The sequence below is a fragment of the Medicago sativa genome, chromosome 1, assembly GCF_051527215.1.
Source record: "Medicago sativa cultivar Bolivia chromosome 1, Bolivia_mono, whole genome shotgun sequence".
In the NCBI taxonomy this organism is placed as follows: domain Eukaryota; kingdom Viridiplantae; phylum Streptophyta; class Magnoliopsida; order Fabales; family Fabaceae; genus Medicago; species Medicago sativa.
The window spans coordinates 57076611-57099493 of record NC_140749.1 but is presented as its reverse complement, the minus strand read 5'-3'; the positions used below and the strand labels follow the sequence as shown (position 1 = coordinate 57099493).

The 22883-nt window shown below is 33.3% G+C and overlaps 1 protein-coding gene and 1 pseudogene across 3 annotated transcripts; one reads left to right on the top strand and one right to left on the bottom strand.

The window, feature by feature from the left end:
* The first annotated feature begins 129 nt into the window (after positions 1-129).
* On the top strand, positions 130-3303 carry LOC146955668 (protein trichome birefringence-like 8; annotated as a pseudogene). Its single transcript, XR_015017482.1, has 4 exons — positions 130-500; positions 1688-2077; positions 2302-2460; positions 2904-3303. The product of XR_015017482.1 is annotated as a protein trichome birefringence-like 8 (transcript).
* On the bottom strand, positions 2665-17916 carry LOC146955667 (uncharacterized). 2 transcript variants are annotated; one of them, XM_085722530.1, is made up of 18 exons: positions 17724-17916; positions 14981-15466; positions 12693-12784; positions 11969-12133; positions 11463-11850; positions 10752-10870; positions 10402-10474; positions 10101-10318; positions 9968-10012; positions 8719-8812; positions 8309-8500; positions 7223-7326; positions 7012-7099; positions 5497-5643; positions 4935-5060; positions 4520-4690; positions 3560-3619; positions 2665-3450 (listed from the first exon to the last, which is right to left on the bottom strand). In XM_085722530.1, the coding sequence occupies exons 2-18, from the start codon at positions 15221-15223 to the stop codon at positions 3331-3333; spliced, it is 2445 nt and encodes an 814-aa protein (XP_085578656.1). In that variant the 5' UTR covers positions 15224-15466; positions 17724-17916; the 3' UTR covers positions 2665-3330. The 2 variants fall into 2 exon arrangements, with proteins under 2 accessions (XP_085578656.1, XP_085578649.1); XM_085722523.1 differs by having other exon boundaries at positions 14981-15455.
* Positions 17917-22883: the final 4967 nt, after the last annotated feature.

Here is a 22883-nt window from a genome sequence, read left to right as displayed (position 1 = left end):
ATTATGAATAAAATATGCACATTTATGATTTTATTTATTTAGGTTAAAAAAAAATGTTGGTCTTAGGTCGTGGCCGAACTACTTATTTCAAACCCTGAGCAGCCACCTATAACACAATAACACCTATTAATTTCTTGCTCACATAATTTTTAACGAAAAGTAACGATGAATAGAGAATTAGCATATGCACTCTCTTTTCTTTTTGTCTTACTATCTTCTCTATTCTATTTCAACCTCCCTAACTTTGATCCAAAAACTCTTTTTCGTTTTGATTTCTTGTCACGTACAGCAGCTCCCAATAATTCACGAAAATCACTACCAATTGAAGCATGTGATTTTTCCAAAGGTCGATGGGTTTGGGACGAAACTTATTATTCACATAAGTTGTATGATGAAAATTGTCCCTTTCTTGATCCCGGATTCCGGTGCCGGCAAAATGGAAGGAACGACGAAGGTTATCGTAAATGGAGATGGCAACCTAATGATTGTGACCTTCCAAGGTATGTTACTTGCATGTTAATGTCAATTTTATGATTATATGTCGTGCACCCTTTCTATTTCATTGCATGTATGCATGCATGGTTATGTGTTTGTTATGTATTATTATTTCATCATTTGTTTTGTTACTAGTTTTGTAATTTTGTGATGTAACGCTAAACCTCTTATCGCAACAAACATGGCTTCATGTGTTTTTCTGTGCTCTCTTTTTTGGAGAAGTAGGTTAATTGGAAATAGTCAATAATGGCATGGAAATAGGAGAATAAGAGGCCTTGATTATAGAAACAAAATACTAGTGGACTACTAGGTCTTATTTTCCTTTCCAGATGGGGTGTTTTCGAAGGTTTAATATGTAAAATGGAATTATAAATAATGTACTTATAATAGTCTTTGTTTATTATGGAAAAATGTTAAGGACTTAAATTGTTTATTGGTTAGACCCATGTATGTGCCCAACTACATACATGGGTTAGAAACAAAATATATTGGTTGAACATGTAGCTTACGATAGAACACCTTGTATTCCATTTCAAATCAAATCTTAATACAAACTTGTAACATGACCATCTCACTTTTACTTTGATTGCAATAGTTGCATGCATCTTTGTCTTCATCAAATCCGTTCAAGAAAATTTGACGGATTAAGTTAAGTTATTTCGAGAGTAACTTGAGATAAACTACTTTGCAATTACTCATTATGAATATTAAACTTTATTAATCTAAGCATTAATTAATGAAAACACAAAGCTTCAAATAAATCCGAAATTTATAGCCATGACACATAGTGTAACATTTGATATTTACTTTCATTTCGTAAACGCTTATTATGTTTGTTTGAAATTATTTAGAGGAGTACTAACAACAAACTTTTTAACGATCATTTTCTAACACTCTTTTTTATGAGTTAAAACTCATATGTGCACAACCAAATAGTAATAGAGAGTGTATTGAAAAGCGTTAATAACATTATCGAGTTCTTCATTCAAATGATTTTAAATTTTATGAAATTTTGTTCAATTAATCTACTCAATTCAAACTTTTGATTGGTGACTAGATTGTTGAACTTCAATATTTATAATGAATTATAAAGAAGAATAACTTAGCAAGATATACTTTAGAGTGTCCTTTTAACTATGATCAATATATCTAATAACAACTTCTCTTGACTCATTTCTTGTTTTACTCTCAGATTCAATGCCAGTGACCTCCTAGAGAGGAGTCGCAATGGACGCATTGTGTTTGCAGGTGATTCAGTGGGCAGAAACCAATGGGAGTCATTACTTTGCATGTTGTCAAAAGGGGTCTCTAACCTCTCAAAAATATATGAAGTTAATGGAAGTCCCATAAGCAAACACAAGGGCTACTTAGTGATGAAATTTGAGGATTACAACATGACTGTAGAATATTATAGGGCACCTTTCTTATCTATTATAGGTCATCCACCACAAAACTCATCTAGTGACATTAAAATGACTATCAGACTTGATGAGTTACATTGGTATTCTAATAACTGGAAGGGAGCAAATGTTCTTGTTTTCAATAATGGTCATTGGTGGAACTTAGACAAAACTATCAAGTCGTAAGTATACTGAATCTATAACTGTTACTTTGAGATCATTTCATTTGGATGAGCCTTGCCTTTCATTTCTTAGAAAACAAATCGTTTTTATGAAAACCTCAAAATTTGTTTAGAAGCTCAACTGTTTGTTACAACTTAGTTCATGTGAAGATTGTTCTATTTTAATATTTTTTTTTTCTTTTTTATAGAAATAACACATCTAAACAAGGTCTATCATTTTGCAGGGGTATCTATTTCCAGGAAGGTGGGAAGGTAAATGTGACTATGACAGTGAAAGAAGCTTTTAGGAGATCCTTACAGACATGGAAATCATGGGCATTGAGTAATCTAAATCCTATGAGGAGTTTCGTCTTCTTTCGTAGCTATGCCCCTGTTCATTACAGGCAAGTATATTAACACATTTATGTGACCTTGATAATCATAAATTCAATTAAAAGCATTAAAATGAACGGCATGAGGGGGTGGGGGATGCAATCCAGAATTTGAGGAAGTTTAAACTCAAAATTGAGCTAAAGTCATGTGGAAAATTTAGAGCATAAGTGCTTATCATATAAAATTTATCTGTAAGATATTTCTATAACAAAAGATAAAATAAAGACAGTTGTTTTCATTTAAGTTATAAGCTTATGCTGAAGAGATTATAGAAATAAGTTGTTTCCATAAGCTCTCAAACAGTCACACAAGTACTTATGACAGCAAATAAGCTCATCGATCTGTATAGACCTTAAAACTAAAAGTATGTCATCTCGCATCAAATTTACACAACCCATTTTAGTCATCCTTTCAAAAGTATATTTGGATAAGAGTCTGTACAGTGAAATTGCAGGAATGGCACATGGAATGAAGGAGGAAACTGTGACAAAGACAAGGAACCAGAAAACGATCCTGCAAAACTCGAAGCTGATCCGTATTACAACGTATTTATATCTGATGTTGTAAAAGAGATGCAATATGGAAGCTGGAAAGTCAACTTTTTGAACATCACATATCTTTCGGAATTGAGGAAAGACGGTCACCCTTCCAAATATCGGGAACCAGGAACCCCACCCGATGCTCCTCAGGATTGTAGCCACTGGTGTTTACCCGGAGTGCCAGACACGTGGAATGAACTTATCTATGCCCAACTCCTCTCTAAGAAATATGGCATCAACAAAAGTTTTCCAGAAAGCGAAGAACGCAGCTGATCCAATTTTCATCAGACCAGGAAGAATGTTAAGTTTTGTTAGCTATACATAAATCGGCATTGCTCCTGATCATTTAACTTCATCCATTTCATCATCTGAATCTACATCACTGGTTGACATTGACATTTGTTTCACTTTCTCAAGCTGCCTCAAGAGATCCAACCTTTCTGGTGCATAAGTGGATGGAATCTGCAAGGAAGATATATCAAATTCTTATGACGCGATGATCAGAGATTTAAAATTTTGAATACAAGACTGAAAAATAAAATAAAAGAGCAGAAAGTCATAATGTTTATACCAGGGATGGTACATATCTCTGAATGGCAGCCAACATTGCTGCATGCCCAACGGCAGTAACCTGTGTGAAGAAAACATTTTCCTTCTTAGTAAGAAACATCTTATATTGGAAAATGGTAATATGAAATATCAAACAAGTTCATTTCCTTCTATCTTCTCTCGTTTACATTTTCTAGGCAGGAAGTCCATTTTGTTCCACTTCAATATTTATAAGGAGCAGAAAAATTAAAGGTTAAAATGAGTAAGATCATCATTCAAATATTTATAGGATTGTACATTGTCCTTGTATACATGGACATGTTAGAGATGCAATAAAGCTATTCATAAGTCATTGCCAAGCAGTTTAAGATTTTAAATTAATACTAATTAAGAATGAGATTGTGAGCCTTGGCACAGTGGAAAGTTCACTATCCTTACAATCTCATCCTTATATCTAGTGGTCATGGGTTTAAGCATGTCCTCTATTTCTTCCACTTACTCCTTCCTTTTTTTCCAAACCCTCCCCTCCCTTCCCCTCCAAACTCGTAAACAAAGCCTTAAGGTCTACTACATCTTTGCACGCGACTGTCAATCAGCTAACTCAGCAAGGCTAGTAGAACTCAGGATAGTCACGTGTGGGCTAGAGCAGGCAGACATACGGTCAAACCACCCAATCACGCAGCCATTTATGTTGGAAGCATACACTTACATGTTAATAATAATAAAGCACACTTTCATGTTAACCATGTTGATTTGTTTAATTTTTTTTCAATTTTGATTTGCCAACTTAGGAGTGTTGGTCAAATGAATCAGGTTACATCATTGACCCATGTTTGAACAAGACGTGATTTAGAAATTAGAAGCTCAGCATAATTTGAATATGATTTTTTTATTATGAATGAACAGTACACTTCTCTATCCAGAACAGGACATATTATTCAGATATAATTGATAAGAACAATCATAAAGGTGTTCAACTTACAGGAAGAAGCATTAAAATGCCGATAGGAACAACTGAAGCCATGTCAGTTAAGGTTCTTTTAAGTGCTTTCTTCTCCTTCTCAGTCAATTCATCACCTATCAAGGTCCTTTTGACCAAACCCGAGGCAGCACCAACATCAATAGCAAGAAGTTGAGTTCCTTGCAAGACATCCTGTTTATTAAGTAGCAGACTTTAAATCTCTATTATTATATTATTTGTTTGAGCAGCGAACAATGACAAAATCATCAGAGATGCAACACACACACGACATAATTTTTCTTTTTTAGTTTTAAAAAACATGGAATAGGGTGAGGAAAATGTAACCCAGCATCATCCGACCAATGTCATAAAGCAGATGAGTTCTTAAAGCATGATAATACTTCCAAACAAAGAAAAATGTCAGACTAAATCATACCGTTCCCGTTTCTTTTAGTTTGTCAAAAGATTTCTGTATGAAATTTTCATTCTTCTGAACTCTGACCATCTGAACACCTCCAGCATCACCGTTATAACGGGCACCATCATCACTGATCATCAAATCCTGTCACAGCAATATAAACACAATAGCATGCCATGTGATAAGGATGTGAAGCTAAAGTAGTCAATACAAATGGCAAGCAGATTTATTAAGAAATTAACAGTAGCTTGAAGCAGAGTGTTGTAAATAGCATTTATTAGGACAGATTTTACTTTTGCTCATAACACCATGACATTATGTAATTATCAGGACATATTTTTTTTTCCTTTTTTATTCATTACCATTTACTAGGATTCATGTACAATGGTCTTTTATCTTAGAGCCTCTAGTTTGTAACATAAAGTCTTTCAATATAATTCAGACCTTTTTCAAGTGAAGTGGACATTAGGATGAGACAGCGTAGTAGGAAAATAATAATGCAATATCTAATTAAAAAAAAAAATCAATAAGGCGTATGTTCAACCTTGTGAGTAGTCTAATTCAAATGTTTCAGACGTACCTCATTATTTTCTGACTGATAGGCACTTCTTTGGACCCTTTTCTCAAGTTCCATCAGCTCATTTCTTAGAAGCTCAAAGCGAAGGATTTCATTGGGTTCTTGGTCCACAACCCCTACATTTGGTGCAGGCTGTTCAATATAATTTTCCTGCAAACAAGATAGCAAGTCCATAATACTCAAAACTCAAAGAAGCATTCACTAACCAATTAGAATAGATAATTAATCATCCATGCAGCTAAACCAAATGAACCACTGTTCTGTTCCAGTTTAAGCATGATTATTAGGCAAATACGATTTGAAAAAATAAATAAATGATATTGTAAGCTCCTATAGAATTCTCACTTGCAAATAAGTTTTTGGCGATTTTAACAGTCCGCCACTTTACGAATAATGAGGGAGGAACTTAAAAAACCAGTTTTCTTGTTGAGGTGGGGGGGTGGGAGGGAGGGATGTGCTAGTCACGCAAGCATAAATATTATCTTTATAGATTCTTGAGATAGGTTTTTGTTAGGTCATTTTCCCTTCTATCAAAATAATCTGTAGCAACTATAACCAAATCCAGTTCGTAACTAACCAGCAACTATCCTGACTAAAGCACACTACTAACGAAAAAATGTTTCTCGTTGCATCTTTACAGGACATCTAGTCACTTTTTTAAAGGAGTGATCTATTTACCACCTACAACTATACTGAAAACCAAATATAATCTTAGTTGTGTCACATAGTAGTCAACCCCGGATAGCGGTTCGTAGCGGCCGACCCCAAAGGTGAAATAGCATATACCAGTATGACAAATAGCGGTCACCGATATTTGATTATTTTTGGAAAAATTACAAGAATAATACCATAAAGTATAAACAAATTTGTATATTTCTCAACAAAAAAAAAACATTTAATATAAAATTAAATATAACACTCAAATCTCATGAGACATTCATAAATCAAAACACCAAAAAACAAAAGACAGGAACAAATAAAAAAAATCAAAAAAAGAGAAACCATAAGATAGAAGATAGAAGAGTGTGTTTCGCGGCACAGGTGAGAAGAGAGAAAGTTGAAAAATATTAGGGTTTACGAAATCCTCAAAATACCCTAAATTTCCTAATAAAATCAAATAGCAGCTGAAGCGGCCGTTATCCGCTCCGCACCACTATGCCACTATAGCAGCTAAAGCAGCCGCTATTTGATTCCGCGCCGCTACGACGATTACCATAGCGGTTCGTTGCCACTATACGCACGGCCGCTATAGTGCCGCTATCGGCCGCTGTTGACTACTATGGTGCCACCAATCAAGTATATTTTTACTTTCATGTCAATTTAGAAATGACTATGATTGGACAACAAGACCATTATTGAAGAACATATATGATATAACAGTAGAAAAACATAATTGACCCAAACATCTTATGTTAATACATCAATTAAATAAAAGAAAACTAAATATACAGTGATATTTTCACAAAAGATACGAAAAGGAAATCAACATCATCAAATGATGAGGAAGATAATGCATACATGAGCATCCACATCAGGTTCCGGGTCGGGCTTTCTGGGTATAGGAGGTACAAATATGCTCCAGAATCCACGAGATTTTCCAATTTGTCTGAAAAAGACACATATATGTGTACCATTTACATAGAGCTAACCAGAAAATTACATTTACCTAAAACAGAAGAAAGTAGTAGTTGGCACTGCATGAAAAAAGAAAAAAAACAAGTATTCATACCTTTTGCTCCTGTCCACCTTTACATTGTCATTCTTTCTGCTTTTCCCTTTCATAAACCTGTCCTCCTCACCAACCGGTGTGATGGTTTGATCACTATTAACTCCCTGCATGAGTTTAATAGAAGCACCATTGGCAAGCAAATATTCTGTTTCTCAAAAATCAAACATGTGACTAGAAGTATGCATACGAGTCAAGTAAGATAACAATGAATTACAACACAGAAATGAGAACACCAAGTATAACTCACATTACTCCACTAATTTGAAAGAAAAAAAAAATATGAATGCACCTGAAAGCCATGGAAAAAAGCAAACAACAATATCCATGCATACTACTAAACTTGTACCCAATTTTCACCAAGACTTTTAAGCAAAGACATAAAACTGGCTCAAGAAGGCAAAATCTATGTTCGGGGAACAAATGCAAGAGGGATGAAGGGCACCTAATCCTCATATTTTACTCCAAAGTACTGCATATGATTATTCTTCACATACATACTCTGGAATTCATTTTTGTCCACCGCGTATTGTATTTATAAAATTAAAGTAGTCATTTGGTTAATAAGCGGCTACTCTATTACAGGTTATTTGGGCAACAGAGCCCATTAGAGAAATGAAGTGAGCTTTTGTTGAAAGAGACACATGTTGTAGACCTTTCAAACATATACTTCCCATCGTTTTGGTTTCTAATTACTAGTACCAAAATGGGAGCTCAGTGTCAATGAAGGCTGTCAAAGTGGTCCATCCACCAAATTAATCTTTCGTCGACAAAAAATTATAACTTTAATTGCCATTTAGGGGCCAATTTGTTTTCTCATATAAAAGAGGAAAAATGTAATGTCAATTTTGTCTTTAAAATAGTAGAATACACATTCACTCCTACGTTATTATCAAACCCCATCACTGATTATTATCTGGTTCCATCCCTGTTATGTTGATCAGTCAATCGACTTTTATCAACAAACACAATTCAGGACACGATTATTTGGAGGTAGAAACCGAAAAAGAGGTAAAAGTCTTTGACACACTATTATACCAGGAATTGGTAAAGGAGGTTGTGGATGATATTGTAGAGGATATTGTGTACCTCTTGCAGAGAATCAGCTTTTGCTCGGAAAGATGCCTCCAGGAATTCAGCTTCTTTCTTAAGTTTCCGTATTTTTTCCAAGTCAGAACAGGCTGCTTTCAAATGCTCCTTTCCAGAACTAGAGCTTGACACATGCAATTCTTGAAGCAACTTTTCAAGCTTTATCACAGCTTCTTCGACACTTTTTAATGCCTGAAATCAAATGTCAAAAAAAGGCATAAATAAGAATATGATACATAAAAAATTAAAAAAAATTAAAAATAAATAAAAAAGGTTTGGGCTTCATCTAAAGTATGAAGAATATTGATACGTTAAGGCATGAAGATGTCAGATTAGGAAATAATACACTACTGAAATGGAGAGGCTCGCAGCAGATATTAAATTCAGATTTTAAAGTGTGGGAATCAAACCTCATCAAAAGAACCCGAGTCTTTTATCGTTGACTGAATTGTGGATCTTTGCCCGTCAACTATTTTCTTGGCATCAGTCTCCAATGTCTTATCTCTGCATTAAATTTAAAAAGATAATAGGTGGCACAATGATTGGAATTAGAAACTCTTGGTGTAAAAAATGTTTTCACAAGATCTGGAATTCCAATAAAAACTATAAATACAAGGTGTATAAATAAATAGGTTCAAGAAAATATTGCCACAGTACAAGACAATTAGCTTGGAAACATTTATTCTGCCGTGGCTCTCTGGTAGAAAAAGATGTTTTTGTACTACTGTACGACAATTAAACGCATTTCAATTAGATTGGATTTTCTTTCTTTTCTAGAGAATTGGGCATTTTCCAACCAAGTCTTACTGACATATCGATGATATATGAAAGCCAGAGTCACATATTAGAGAGGTAATGTTAGCACCGTTTTGATCAACCTCTAAGTTCATTTCCTGAAAGGATTGTATGGACTTTGACAAGATGTATTTGAGAACTACCATGGTTTGTGCATAGATACAGAATATCATAATGCTTTGAGCACATGTGTTGTTCTAGCCTCTAGATTCAACTCTTGGGACTCCATTTTGTCTTCAATCCATCTTTTTTAGAGTAGCCATGTGTCATTTACTTTCTTTACCGTGATTATTCCGTAGAAAGAAGTATCCACCAAAAGAGCTTTGTAGGATAAAATCTAATCCAGTTTCGAATTTCGTATTGAGAAATGAAATGTCTATTGTAGAAGCTAAAGTAAAGTTGAGGAAATGCCCACATTTAAAACCACATTAAGACAAGAACAACCATGAATGTTTGACAATCCTCCAATTCTTTTTGTGAACAACTATGAACATTTGACAACCATGAATGCCAATTTTGGGCTGGAATGACTAAAAAGTTCCGAACTTTACCACTACAGCTGTTATTTGGCTGTTGTTGGCGGAACTACAGCCATTATATAAAACGGCTACACGTGGGATTTCACATAGCGCCTAGGAGCAACTGCTATTGCTGCTATTGACTACACAGGAATAGCTTTGACATGACATGACTACTCTGAAGCAATACCAAATGAACATGATGTTGCTGAAAACATTTCATGATCAATATTTTACCCCAAAAATGTAATGTTTTGATGCATGAATCATGGTATCAATGAATATGCACATGCACCTAATGGAATGCAAAAAAGACTGTAGATGGTGACATTGTCACATAGCTTACTTTATCATCCCAAGTTCATCCATGCACTCCATCAACTTGTTGTGCCTAACATAAAATAAATAAGAAACATAATTTATTAATTTTGCAGCTGGTGGTATTTCAGTAAATTATAAATAAGCATTGCTCTAGTTACCCTCTGGACAGAAATTCAGCTGCTTTTACATTTGAAGGACTCTCAAGCCATGTGCTGTATTTAATAAAGCTCTGCATCCAATAAGAGCAAACAGCAAATGCTTGGGTCACTGCTTCTGCATTTGGAGGACCTTCTGGTTTACTATGCCCATGAGACTGTTTTGTGATGCTGGTGATTCCCGGATAAAAAGGAAGCCAATCCAGCTCTTCACAAACTACCTATGCAGTTAAAGAACTTCCCCAGTTAAATCAGCTTAATAATCAAGCATACATCGTTAAATGCAAGGACCATAAATACTAACCTCAACATACAATTGATATGAACTAATGGATGAGAGTTGTGGGTAGTATAAAACACTTCCCCCAATAAGATACCTGTAATAAATAATCGTATAAATAAATAAATGCACAAAAATTCATAGGATGCATGACAAGACATTATGATGATAAAGGTGCTTAAGTTGCAGGAATTATTATGATGATATTATGCATGTAAAGTTACTAACCTTAAAACACCTATATATACAATCATCTGACCAAATGCTAGCAGTACAACTAGCACAGGCCTAACCAAAAACTATTCATGACACTCCTAAAACAGTAAGACACCTAGTACTCTAACAATAGTAATAGTACGTAATAAAAACAGTACCTGATGAAATCTTCAATTGGATCATCGGGACCATCGAAACCATTTGCCAAAAGAAATGTTCGTGTACTTCTTCCTAAAGCAATAAAGAATCCAAATATAGCCAAATCCTTCTCCAAAACCTGCACCATGGTAACATTCAATTGAAGCCTTTTGTTACAAAATATACAAATAAATGGAAAAGGATTGAGCTCTATTATACTCAACTCAACTAGTCTCTATTCTTATTATTTTATTTACATAAAGTGCTTTCTCTTAAAACTTTCTAACAGAAAGTTAACTTATCTCAATTTTTAAGCATATTCCTCCATGCTGGAAAAAAAAATCATTTCTATCCCTAGTGGGGTAGAAAGTAATGAATTCCAAATGTCAATACAACAACAACAACAACAACAACCAAGCCTCATCCCACTAAGTGAGGTTGGCTACATGGATCAAATTATGCCATAATATTCTATCATAAACCATATTTCGGTTCAACTCATTAATCTCTGAAGAAATTAAAAAAATTATACAGTCACAGGCACAAGACAACAACCACGTGAATGAATAAGAATTTTTAAAATGATACAATTCAAACAAAGTATAGCTTTACTTTGGTAATTTAACTGTATGTATAGTCATTTCAATTGAATATGTATTCCTTGACATTCAATCCAACATCACCGGTTTAGTGCCAAAACCACAGTGTCTTCAAAACTGAACATAACTAACCTCAATGCTTTCAGATGTTGTCAGTCTTGACCATATTTTCTCCTTATCAATAGCCTGCTGCAACTGCTTCTGAACCAGATTTACCCAGAAAATAACCTCTTCTGAACCCCACTCAACGTTTGCTCTAAAAGCTGCAGCTCGAGGACCAAAATGTACAAGAAATTCTCTGTGCAGACCAACATCCTTTATAGAATTATAAGCTTGACTTACAGGAATTAAACCAACCAGCATGTCCATCAAACTACCAGTTATCTCAGTGCTCATGGAAAAGAATTGTGAGCAAGAAACTTTTGCCGGGCCAAGTTTAGCAATTGCAGCAATGCATGTAAGTGCAAGCAGGAGAAGTGATACATCACTTGCACTGCTCAAACCCTTAGTTTTTTCAGACCTGGGAATTCAGTCAAAAATATCATTTATGAATCGTCTATTAATATAACATGAAGGAGCAAGAACAGAGGCATAAAAGTTTACATCTCAATATGTAGAAATGTAAAAAGAAAACATACAAAGCAATGGCAGAAGTGAAGCGCCCGTCCCCTTCAAACTTATTAACAAAGGACGTCACTACAGCTGGAACTTGCTCAGACCAAAACCATTCGTACACTTCAGGCTGTTTGGCAGATAAGTTTTCTCTGATTAAGCTCTCCAAGGGAGCAGATAGCCTTAGCAAACTGGACCAATGCAACATTTACACAAGTTTCAGGCCGAAAGCAACTAGAGAGAGCACTATTATATATTAAAACTAAAGATGTAAAGAAGGAACAAAAAGAAGAAAAACATGAGACATGCAATACGAGCGAATCAAATATTGGAAGGCATTAAAAGCAGTATATAAGTATACAATCACTGTGATGGTCTTGAAGTGATATTTAAAGTTTGCCTGCTACAGAACTTCCATATTAAGGGTACAACACAAGTTACTACCTTAAACCTGAGTCATAGATTTAAACTTTCAGATGATTTGCATAATATTCAATAAAATACAGATTTTATCAGGAAAAAAAATATGCATTTGAAACTTCAAAATTTGACATGAAGATGTACCATAGCTATGCGAAATATATTTCATTGTTAAAACATCAAAAGACTGAACTAATTATCTGATGAATAGTTTCGGGTACATGTTCTATTATAAAACTTCACACAGGGTCAACCGAAGAATTTCTATTTCATTCTAATAAATACAAAAGAAACACATAAAGTGAAACAAAATGCGAAGCAATATGCTACCTCCTTTGAACAAATACATTGACATTTCTATCTCTGCTATCATCTCGGGATGAAATTTCACTTGCAGCATATAATAAGGAGTACACGGCAGCCTGAGAAAAATTAATAAACTGTGTATCAGTTTTTCTTAAATTTTGCAGGTTAGGAAATAGTGAGATATGATCAACTGGATAGTAAAAAGAAACATTGCCAAAAATTCATTAATGATGAAGAATAGGCAATATATAATTTGCATCTATCTTTACAAATCATATTCATTTGGAAGACATTAGCTAACTCATAAATCAAGTTTAGATTTTAGGTAGCCAAATATGGCTAACTCAGTCTCAGAATTTTGTTTGCCATACTCGTTCTAACTTGAACAGTCACATAATTCTGTTGACAAGTCAGCAAAGTCAACTTTAAAGATTAAAAAAAGCTTCAAAACAAAGGACTCAATTGTGTTTCATTTTTGTTCAAGAATGCATGTTGCCATGTTCGCTTTCTGCACTTCATTTTTACAGCTTTCGTTCTCTTCATTTATACTAGGGGCTCTCTCAAACTTCAATTGAACACTAGACGATCGAAGTTCACCTACGCAAACAGTGTCGCTCCCTCCCGGCAAAACTTGCCTGACTCTGCCCCTTGCTTTCTACGTTCGAACACTCGATAGGTGCATCCACATTGAGTCTACCACTTCTGCATTTGAAACTCAAGGGCCTCCCTAACCCTCTGCTTTGTTTATTTTTCCCTCATTTGAAGATCAAACCCACTCAAATAGATACCAGTATCACAGTTCTTTTATTGTTCACTGCTACAATGCACACCCAGTTATTGCGCTTCTGCTTCCTCAGTTCAAATCCTTCCCTTCACTCATAATTTTTTCACCGTTGGTTTGTTTTTTATCTGGTTTGTTTCTTTGCTTTATTATGGAGTTGGAATGTAGAATTATAATTCTATTATTGGTAGTATAATATTATTCATATATGTTATTTGTAGTTTTTTATATTAGGTAAACTCTAACAAATTTGCGAGTCTTAGTCTAAGAGATGATTTTATTGAAGTTCCACGAATTTGCATAGACTTTTGAGTTTGACAACTTTGGATATTATTACTATTGGAACCGAGACGTTTCAATACTGAAAGTATATTCTAGAAGTTAGAGAGAATAATAGGTTAAGGGAGTAGATTTGTGCAACCAGTTATACTATCAGTCTAGGTTGAATGTTAGGTAAGAACCTTTAAATACGATTATATAGGGGAGTGACTCGAGTGATTTAAATGATTCTAACTTTTCAATTTATTTCTCTCTATCTTTCTTTTGATTCTTAAGAACATTTCTATACCAAAGAAAAGTAATTTAGCAAAGAAGGTGAAGCCAAATGACCTAATTTAACAAACAAAAGTAATTCTAGACCTAAAAATATGCAATACACTAAATTACCCCAAGCTGGACATTTAATAACTGACAGCTTGTCAATGATAATGGGTCTTAAAGAGCCATAGCAAAAATTCTTTAGTATACATTAACTGTAACCCTCTAAATTTGTTAAAAGAAGCAATAATGTCAATCTGTTGGATAAAAGATATAAACCAGTAATTTTAAAATATTGAAACATAAAACACCTACTTTTTTTGTTTGAAAACTCGGTATCTGGCCAAAGGACCAACTTAATTAGGAATATTTACAAAAGGTGAAAATAGTAAATCAATGACTTAATACCAATCCGCACATTGATAAGCAGTTATGTGGAGATGACACTTAAGAGTCATATCATACCATTACATCACTACTGAATTGGCCTATGAGGAGAGAAGAGAAGTGCAGTTTTGCCACAAAGTAATGCCTTTCAGTTACCATAAAGAAACAGTATTTGTATCACAATTCAAATTAATGCTTTTAAGTTTTAACAGTTGGATTGCATCAGCTTTGTATTTTGTTCTAATGATGAACGAAGCAGACAATTTTAAGTTACCGCAGATGAGTTGGTATTATGTATAAAAATCTCGGAGACATCGTGACACTAGACGTAGTTCAAAGATTAAGTTCTATCAACTCCAATAACTACCTGAACATTGCTGTTTTAACACCAACAAGGCATGTAAAACAAAACTTAGTCATGCTTCTTCCTTTTACAGTTCATCTAGCGTGTATTTGTCTAAACTCACACAAGTTAAACAAAAGAACAACATGCCATCACAAAGGTTGTCTCCTATATTTTTATTTTCACAAAAGCAGGTCATACTTTACTCTTTACAGATGATATGAATCAAACAATACTTTCTAATAATTTAAGTTCTGATAATACCTGACATGACAATGCCTTCACCCATGCGGTTTGGTCTACCCCAAGCCAAGCTGTTGAAAACCAGGATCCACGTGATGACGATTTATGGTCTTTAATTGCTAGCTCAAAAACCCTGGCTGCATCATATAAAGCTTGAACAAGTCCATCATAAAAGTCTTCATCTTCAAGAGAGCTATTCAATTTCACCCTCATTTTTTCAAGGTTAGCACTGGCGTCAGCTTGTGGACTCCCGTTGACAGTCATACCATCATCAGAGGTAGCAAATGGAAGCAAATTTACACTCCTACCCGTCTTAGAAAATGTAAAATAGTGTTTTCTACAGCTCACAGGACCTTGACCACTGCTCGAGGACAAATCATGTTGAATAAGGCATCCCTTTCTTGAACTGCCCCATTTACTAAATAGTAGGCAATGCAAGTCTGACACTTTTCTCCCTACACTTGTGGAACCATTCGAAAGGCAGCAATTCGAGGAGCTGTGAAATGACTTGCAATTAGAAACAGCACACACATAAACACGCAGAAGTATATAGAAAAACTAAGCTCAGAGGAATGCAGTAGTTACTATGTAAAACAAAATAGAACAAGGCCCTGTTTAAATAACCAGATTAACTAAGCACTTACAGCATCGGCGCTTATCATATAAGTGTGTATGAATAAGCTATTTTGTAATAAAAGATGAAATAAAGTAAAACTATTTTCATATATGCTTTTTTCATAAGCTATCGTGGAGCTTGTGGAAATAAGTTGAAAACAGCCTATTAGATGAACATGTTATAAGTTGCATAATAAGCTACCCTGGAGCTTGTAAAAATAAGTTGAAAACAGCCTTTGTCATGAACATGTCATAAATTGCTTAATAAGCTGTCCTAGAGCTTGTGGAAATAAGCTGATAACAGCCTTTGACATGAACATGCCATAAATTATTTTCATAAGCTCTCCCAAAGAGTCTCATAAATGCTTAAGCCAGAAAATAAACTCAAATAAATCAATCCAAACAGACCTGAATTTCAATCATACTATTTCATGCAGCTTCGTAAGCTATAATATATACTTGTTAATACTGCATTACATAATGACTTTTGATAGCTAATTAGTTTCAAATAACGGAACCCACAGACAATATTCTTCTCCAATCTGAGTTTTGCTCATGCCTCACGCAAGGTAGTCAAAATCTAGATTTTACGATGATTACGATTGGTAAGGGGAAGTAAAATCATAAATTGCACAATCACAACATTAATCGTAAGACTATACAAAACTCATAAATCTCAATATATGTATATAAATTCATCTGTATGCATGTAAAATAGCACAAGTAAGACAAAAAAAACCATAAAATCACACTTGAAATACTTATGTAAATTTAAATTCATAAGCATAGCTCATATTACAGCATAATTGTATAATACAATATTTACGGAATTTAAAATTGAAATACTTATGTAATTATAACACTAACACTCACATAAATACTTATGTAATTCAAACGTTAAATCAAACTCATTAGTCTCGAACAAAACAACAAATAAAGTTGACTTCTGTAGTTCCACCACCGCAATCATAATCATAGTATCGTTTCAAAGATTCGTATATTATACAAGATTCCACCAAAATAAGATTTTGCCTATATTTATAGTATTCAAATCCTACGGAGCAAAATAATCGCTGAGGGCAAGTATAATCGCAAAATCATAAGATTTTACGATTCAAATCGAGATTTTGACTACCATGCTAGTCACATGCATAGTGGGATTGAGACGAATTCAATGATGTATCGATTAGATAGAAATAAATCAAAAAATTAATCAGCAAAATGATCTTATTTTTATTTGAAATATACAAGACAATATAATATTTTATTTTGTGAATCCATAAATATAGTATTTTTTAATAAATTTTAATTACATTCCTTAATAATATAACGGTAAAACGCGGGTCTCCAAAACCCAATGTCGTAGATTCAAATCCTACAGAGCATGATCCCACCCCATTCTTCTTAGATTGAGAATGCATTTTTATATGCTTCATCGATCTCCTTCTAGCAACCTACCCATTTTGTTATCATTTCCAACTAATTCAACTAACGGAGAATTATAAATAGATCATTTTTATTTTATTTTTACCGGAGATTGGGATTAGACGGACTCTCTATAGGACCTATTTTACTGACGGAATTTATAACTACTTTAGCCACTTCAGCGGCTCAGCCGTCTCAGCCGGTTACTTGAGCTCTAAACAAAGATATACCATTAGACCAACCAACAAGTTGATTTGATATTTCACTATTTGACCTCTTGACCTAAAAAAACTTTCTTTAATCATATACTCGTGGAGGCACTCAAAAATCAAAACTGGCACACATTGATATAATTAATACCTGAATTACCTACAAAAAAACAATGCATCATAAATATTCTCAACAACAATTCTTCACAAATTCTAGTAAAAAACGAAAGAGAAACGAAAAATTTCAAGTTCAAAAATTAGATTTTCAGTTAGGAATTTTGTCAAGCAATTCATGTGCATAATACAAAACAGCAAACAAACATTACTGTCAGTAAAAGTAAACCTAGCATCTACATGTCAATGATTCACTTTATTTTTTAAACTCGTATCCGGTCCAAAAACCGAGTGAACCAATCCCACTGTCTACTAACGGAGCCAATTGAAGCTAAAACAGTTGTTGGCACCCGAGAGATTCGAACCTGAAACAAAGCAGAAGGATAGAGAAATGGATTTACCTTAACGGAAGAAAATTATTGGTGCTATGAGATTTAACTGCCATGTAACGATTGAAGAATTTGAAGAGAAAATTGAAGTTACGTTGAAGAGAAAATTAATAAGATAGATAGAAGAGAAAAGAGCGAAATAGAGAAAGGAGAGGTTGCGTGGTCGAAAACAAAAATGGAAATAAAGAAAAGAAATGAAAATCATGACATGACGTAGCATTAGGTGAGTACTTTATCTGAATACGTGGATAACTCATAACACCACCAATCTAGTTCATGTAATCATTTTGCAAAGTTACATAATTATAAGGTCAGCCACAATCTTGTAACGAATCAGCCCTCTGAGTTTATTTCTTTTGTATTTTTTACGTCATATCAATTTTGACCAAGTTAATGCATATCTGACACCCACATCACTTAAAGTGAAAAGTCACGTGTGACTTTCGATTTTCTTCGGGGGGGTCAAAATCGCAATATTGTGATACTTAGGAGGTCAAAACTGTAATTAAGCCTAATAAATAAAGTGATCTGAGTGTCACGTATGCATTGACCCACTCAAAATTGGTCTGAGGACCAAAAGTACAAAAGGGGTAAACTTAAGGGGCACATTTGTTATTGTTTTTTATTGGGGCCAAAATCGCAAGATTGTGATACTTAGGGGGTCAAACTACAATTAAGCCTAATTATAATTATAATTAGAGTGTTGTTATCGAGTGTCGTGCACTCAATAGCATTTCTTTTATAATTATCATGTCTGAGGTTTAAACTCAGATGTAAGTGTTTAGTCTAGTAATATCATGATTGTCGTTAGGGATGGATAAAGTTTGATACATAATTAAAATTGTGTGCGAATTGAACCAAACTGCTTTTCAGTTCGTTGGAACCAAACTGAATTGTAAGGGATCAATTCAAACCGAACTGAATCGATTCTTCAAACTCGTGAATTGTTTCGTTTTTTAAAAAAAAGAAAACTAAATTGTTCCCACATAAGTAAACATTTCAGAAATAAGATCCAAACCAACGAAATCATAAATTAAGGAAAGTTCTTTATGTAACATTATTCTATGTCGAGATTTGTTGCACAATAGTGGAATATTCTAAATTATACATAATAGATTTGCACAAAAAAATCATTATATCAGACAAACTAGGATAAAAATCAAACTTTGTCACTCCTATGCTAAAGCAAGTCCGATGTTAAGACATTCTCTTATTGCAATTCATAGCACACTATTCGATGGAGCCAATAACAAATTCAAGCAGTAAACAACAAATTATATCTACGGTGAAAGAACTAATTGTAGCTAAACAATTGTGAAGATGATGAAACTCATGAAATTTTGGTTCAATTTGGCAAACAAACTAGCAAACACAGTTAAAGAACTCAGCGGAGCAAACACACTGAACAAATCAATGTTTTTAGTTTAATTTATGTTCAAGTTCAGTTTTGGTTTTTTTATCAAAAAGGTTTGGTTAATAACTGTTCTTTAAGTATGAATCAGTTCATAAGTTTTACATAGGTTCGGTTAATAACTGTTCTTTAAGTATGAATCAGTTCATAAGTTTTACATAGCAGTTCAGTTCAATAGTAGTTTCGTTTAGCAGTTTGGTTTAGTTTTTGGTTTTTTATCCCCCGCTAATTGTGTCGGTTGAAGTTGGCTTTGTGGAGAAACAATTTATAAGTTTTTAATGTATCGGAAAATAATCATTCAATTTAGTTGAATAATAATCAAACATGTTTTGTCTCAATATGTCTACACAAGGAGTGAAATTTCTTGCATGATAAATTTGTGAGAGTAAAACGTGTAATTTTTCTTATGCGTCGAAGAATGAAACTTATTAATTTTATAGAGAAAAAAAATAAACATGAGACCTTGTATTCTTTGTGAAAATATTTATAATTTTATTTTCTAAATTTTTTGTTAATTTTAGTTGTTAAAAAGGAGAAAATAGATTTTTAAAGTCATCCATGTTTTGCATTTTGAAAACAATGACAACGATAAAATAGTTATTTTCATTATTTCTTGAAATTAAATGCATCATTCATAGAAAACATTTTATCTTTTCTCCTCATACGGACTCATTTTAAAAGTTTATTTTCTCTTATCAACGAGTAAAACTAACGCATATAAATAAAAAGTAAAACAACACAGGTTTTAAGAAATTAAAATATAATATATTTTCAAAGACAAAACAGGGCCTTGATATTTTATTGATACCGTCAAACAATTTATAATTTTGGATAAAAAAGAAATTCAAAGTGATTTATAATATGAGACGGATGAAATATTTATTAATATTATCAATTTGTCTTTGTCTTGGAATATTGTGGATGATATTGTTTTTGGTTCAACCAAGGAAAGAAATGTGTGAAGACTTTTTCAATCTCATGTAAAGTGAATTTGAGATGAGCATGAAGATGGAACTTAGTTTTTTCCTTGGCTTGCAAATCAAGCAACATCAAAATGGAATTTTTATAAGTCAAAAAAATATGTAAAAGATATTCTTAAAAAATATAACAAGAATGAGGCAAAAATCATGGTCACTCTCATGCATCAATCATCAAGTTTAGATAAAGATGAGAATGGAATATCAATTTCTAAAAAAGAATACAGAGACGTGATAAGAGTTTTGTTATATTTAACTGATAGTAGACCTAACATAATGTTTGGAGTATGTTTATGTGCTAGATTTCAAACATGTGTTGCCTCATCAAACTGCTGTAAAAAGAATTTTAAGATATATAGTAGGTACTACTGATCTTGGCATTTGGTATAGAAAATGTTCTAGTTTTGATTTTGCAGCTTACTGCGATGCCGATTATGCTAGAGATAAAGTTGAGAGAAAAAGTACAAGTGGATCTTGTCAGTTCTTAGGACAAGCCTTAATTGGATGTTCCTGTAGAAAACAATACAATTGCACTCTCCACAACAGAAGCTGAGCATGTATATTAAACAAGTTGTTGCTCTCAAGTTTTGTGATCAGAAATCAATCAAAGGACTACTCTTTAAGGTATTCTAACATTCCTATTATATGTAATAATACCCATGTAATAAATATTTAAAAAAAAACTTAATTCAACATTCCAGATCTAAAATATATTGAAATAAAACATCATTTCATTCGTGATCATGTTCAGAAAAAGGATATTGAATTCAGTTTTGTTGATACTACAAATCAACTAGCTGATATTTTTACAAAGCCATTGGTTGAAGATATATTAAATTTTTAAAGAAAATTTATGCATTATGAAAAATCCCAATAAGGATTGATTAATGTGATACTACTATATTTCTTTCTAATAGAAAGTTCATCAAAGCTTTAGAAAGTTCATCAGAGTCCAGAACGTTCTTCATAGTTCAAAAAACTCATGGACTCATAAACTCGTCATAGACTCGTGAGTCTATGCGAGTTTTTACGAGTCTATATAAGTCTACCGTATCTACCACAAAAATGATTCTATGCCCGATTCCACTCACTTTTGCCTTATAGACTCGTAAACTCGTACGATTCTCGAGTCTACTCGTGAGTTTGACAACCATACCTATGGCGGATCTTATTTGCGGATATGTGTGGACTACGGGTGTGGATTGTTTTGTCATCCTTTATTATCAATATGTATAAATTAAGATCTGGCCATATGTTGCTTAAGAACTAAAAAACCATTGATTTTCTAATCGAGTCAAAAAAACAATAATTCTTCACCTTTGTTTTCAAGATTAAACGCATTCTAATCATATGGTATCCCTAGGTTAATTCATTTTAGCTTAATTTTTTGGCATCTAACAATTCTCATTTTTAAAACAGAAAAATATAAATAAAGGAAAGAGCACAAAAATGGGTTCATTTGTTGTTCCAAAATGGTTCATTCTCTCCTACTACCATTTTCTATCAATTTTGTGTCACCATTGCCTCTCCATTGTTAGAACTTCTTGCTATTTGAGGGTATTTTTCACTCCCCTCTAATGACTTCAGATTTGGTTGTATAGGCACGTGAGAATATAAACTAAGAAGGGAACGTGCAGTTTAAAGTCGAGTCAATTAATCTTGACGGTTTATTTTGATCTAAAGGTCCTTATTCATTCATATATATATATATATATATATATATATATATATACACACACACACACATATATATTGTAAGAAAAATATAGAGAATACATTAGGTTCTTAGCTCCTCAAGTACAACATTTATTAAGATAACAAAATATGTAAAAAAAAAAAACTATTAGATTTTTTTTTTTGAGGGAAAAAAACTACTCCCTCCGTCCCTATATGTAAGCACCATTTCCCTCTAATAAGAGGGTGCTTACATATAGGGACGGAAGATGTATTAGTTATTATCCCATGAAAAACAAAGATCACTCCTGTCACCATTGAACCTACATGGCCCTGATTTCAATATATACCAATTGCAAGAACGACATACACCCTGATCTCTATCTTGTCTATATATATCGAACCGATGCAATTCATCATTCCATTGAAAGGAACAAAAGAACAATGTTTCGCCAAAAACACTCAATCCAAAACCCCAACGCACATTGCCACCATGATGAAGAAGGTGAACTCCAAGATCATCATCTTTAGATTTGCAATGAAGGGTTAAGTCCAAGTTATCTGACAAATAGTTAGTAACATTCACATGTTGTGTTCTCCGGAAAAAAGAATCTGAATGCGCTGCAAAAATATCACGTGCTGATAGCAATGTCAACACACATAGCAAGAGAAATTTTTGGGTCATCAGAGACATTGCACCATCAATTAATCTTTTCTTTGGTCAATAGAAATATGTCTTAAAATTATTTGAAGAAAGCCATATATTTATATAACTTTTTTAGGAAAGAATAAAAATTATAAAAAAAAATGTGTAAGTTTATATAAAAAATATTATTTGTCAAAAAAAAATTATAAAAAATATTAATATTTTTGTACCTTTTTCTGAAGGAAAATATTTATGTACTTAAGAAAGTAATTATTAATTTCAAAATTTTATTTTTTAAAAACTAATCTACATTCTCCGATCATTATCATAAGCAAAATTTTCTTGAGATTCATTGAATAGCTTATGTATCTGGTCTATACATATAAACTAGATACACCAATTATTCAATAAATTTGAAAAGTGAATTTTCGTTTATATTAGTTACGAAATGGTGTAATATTTTT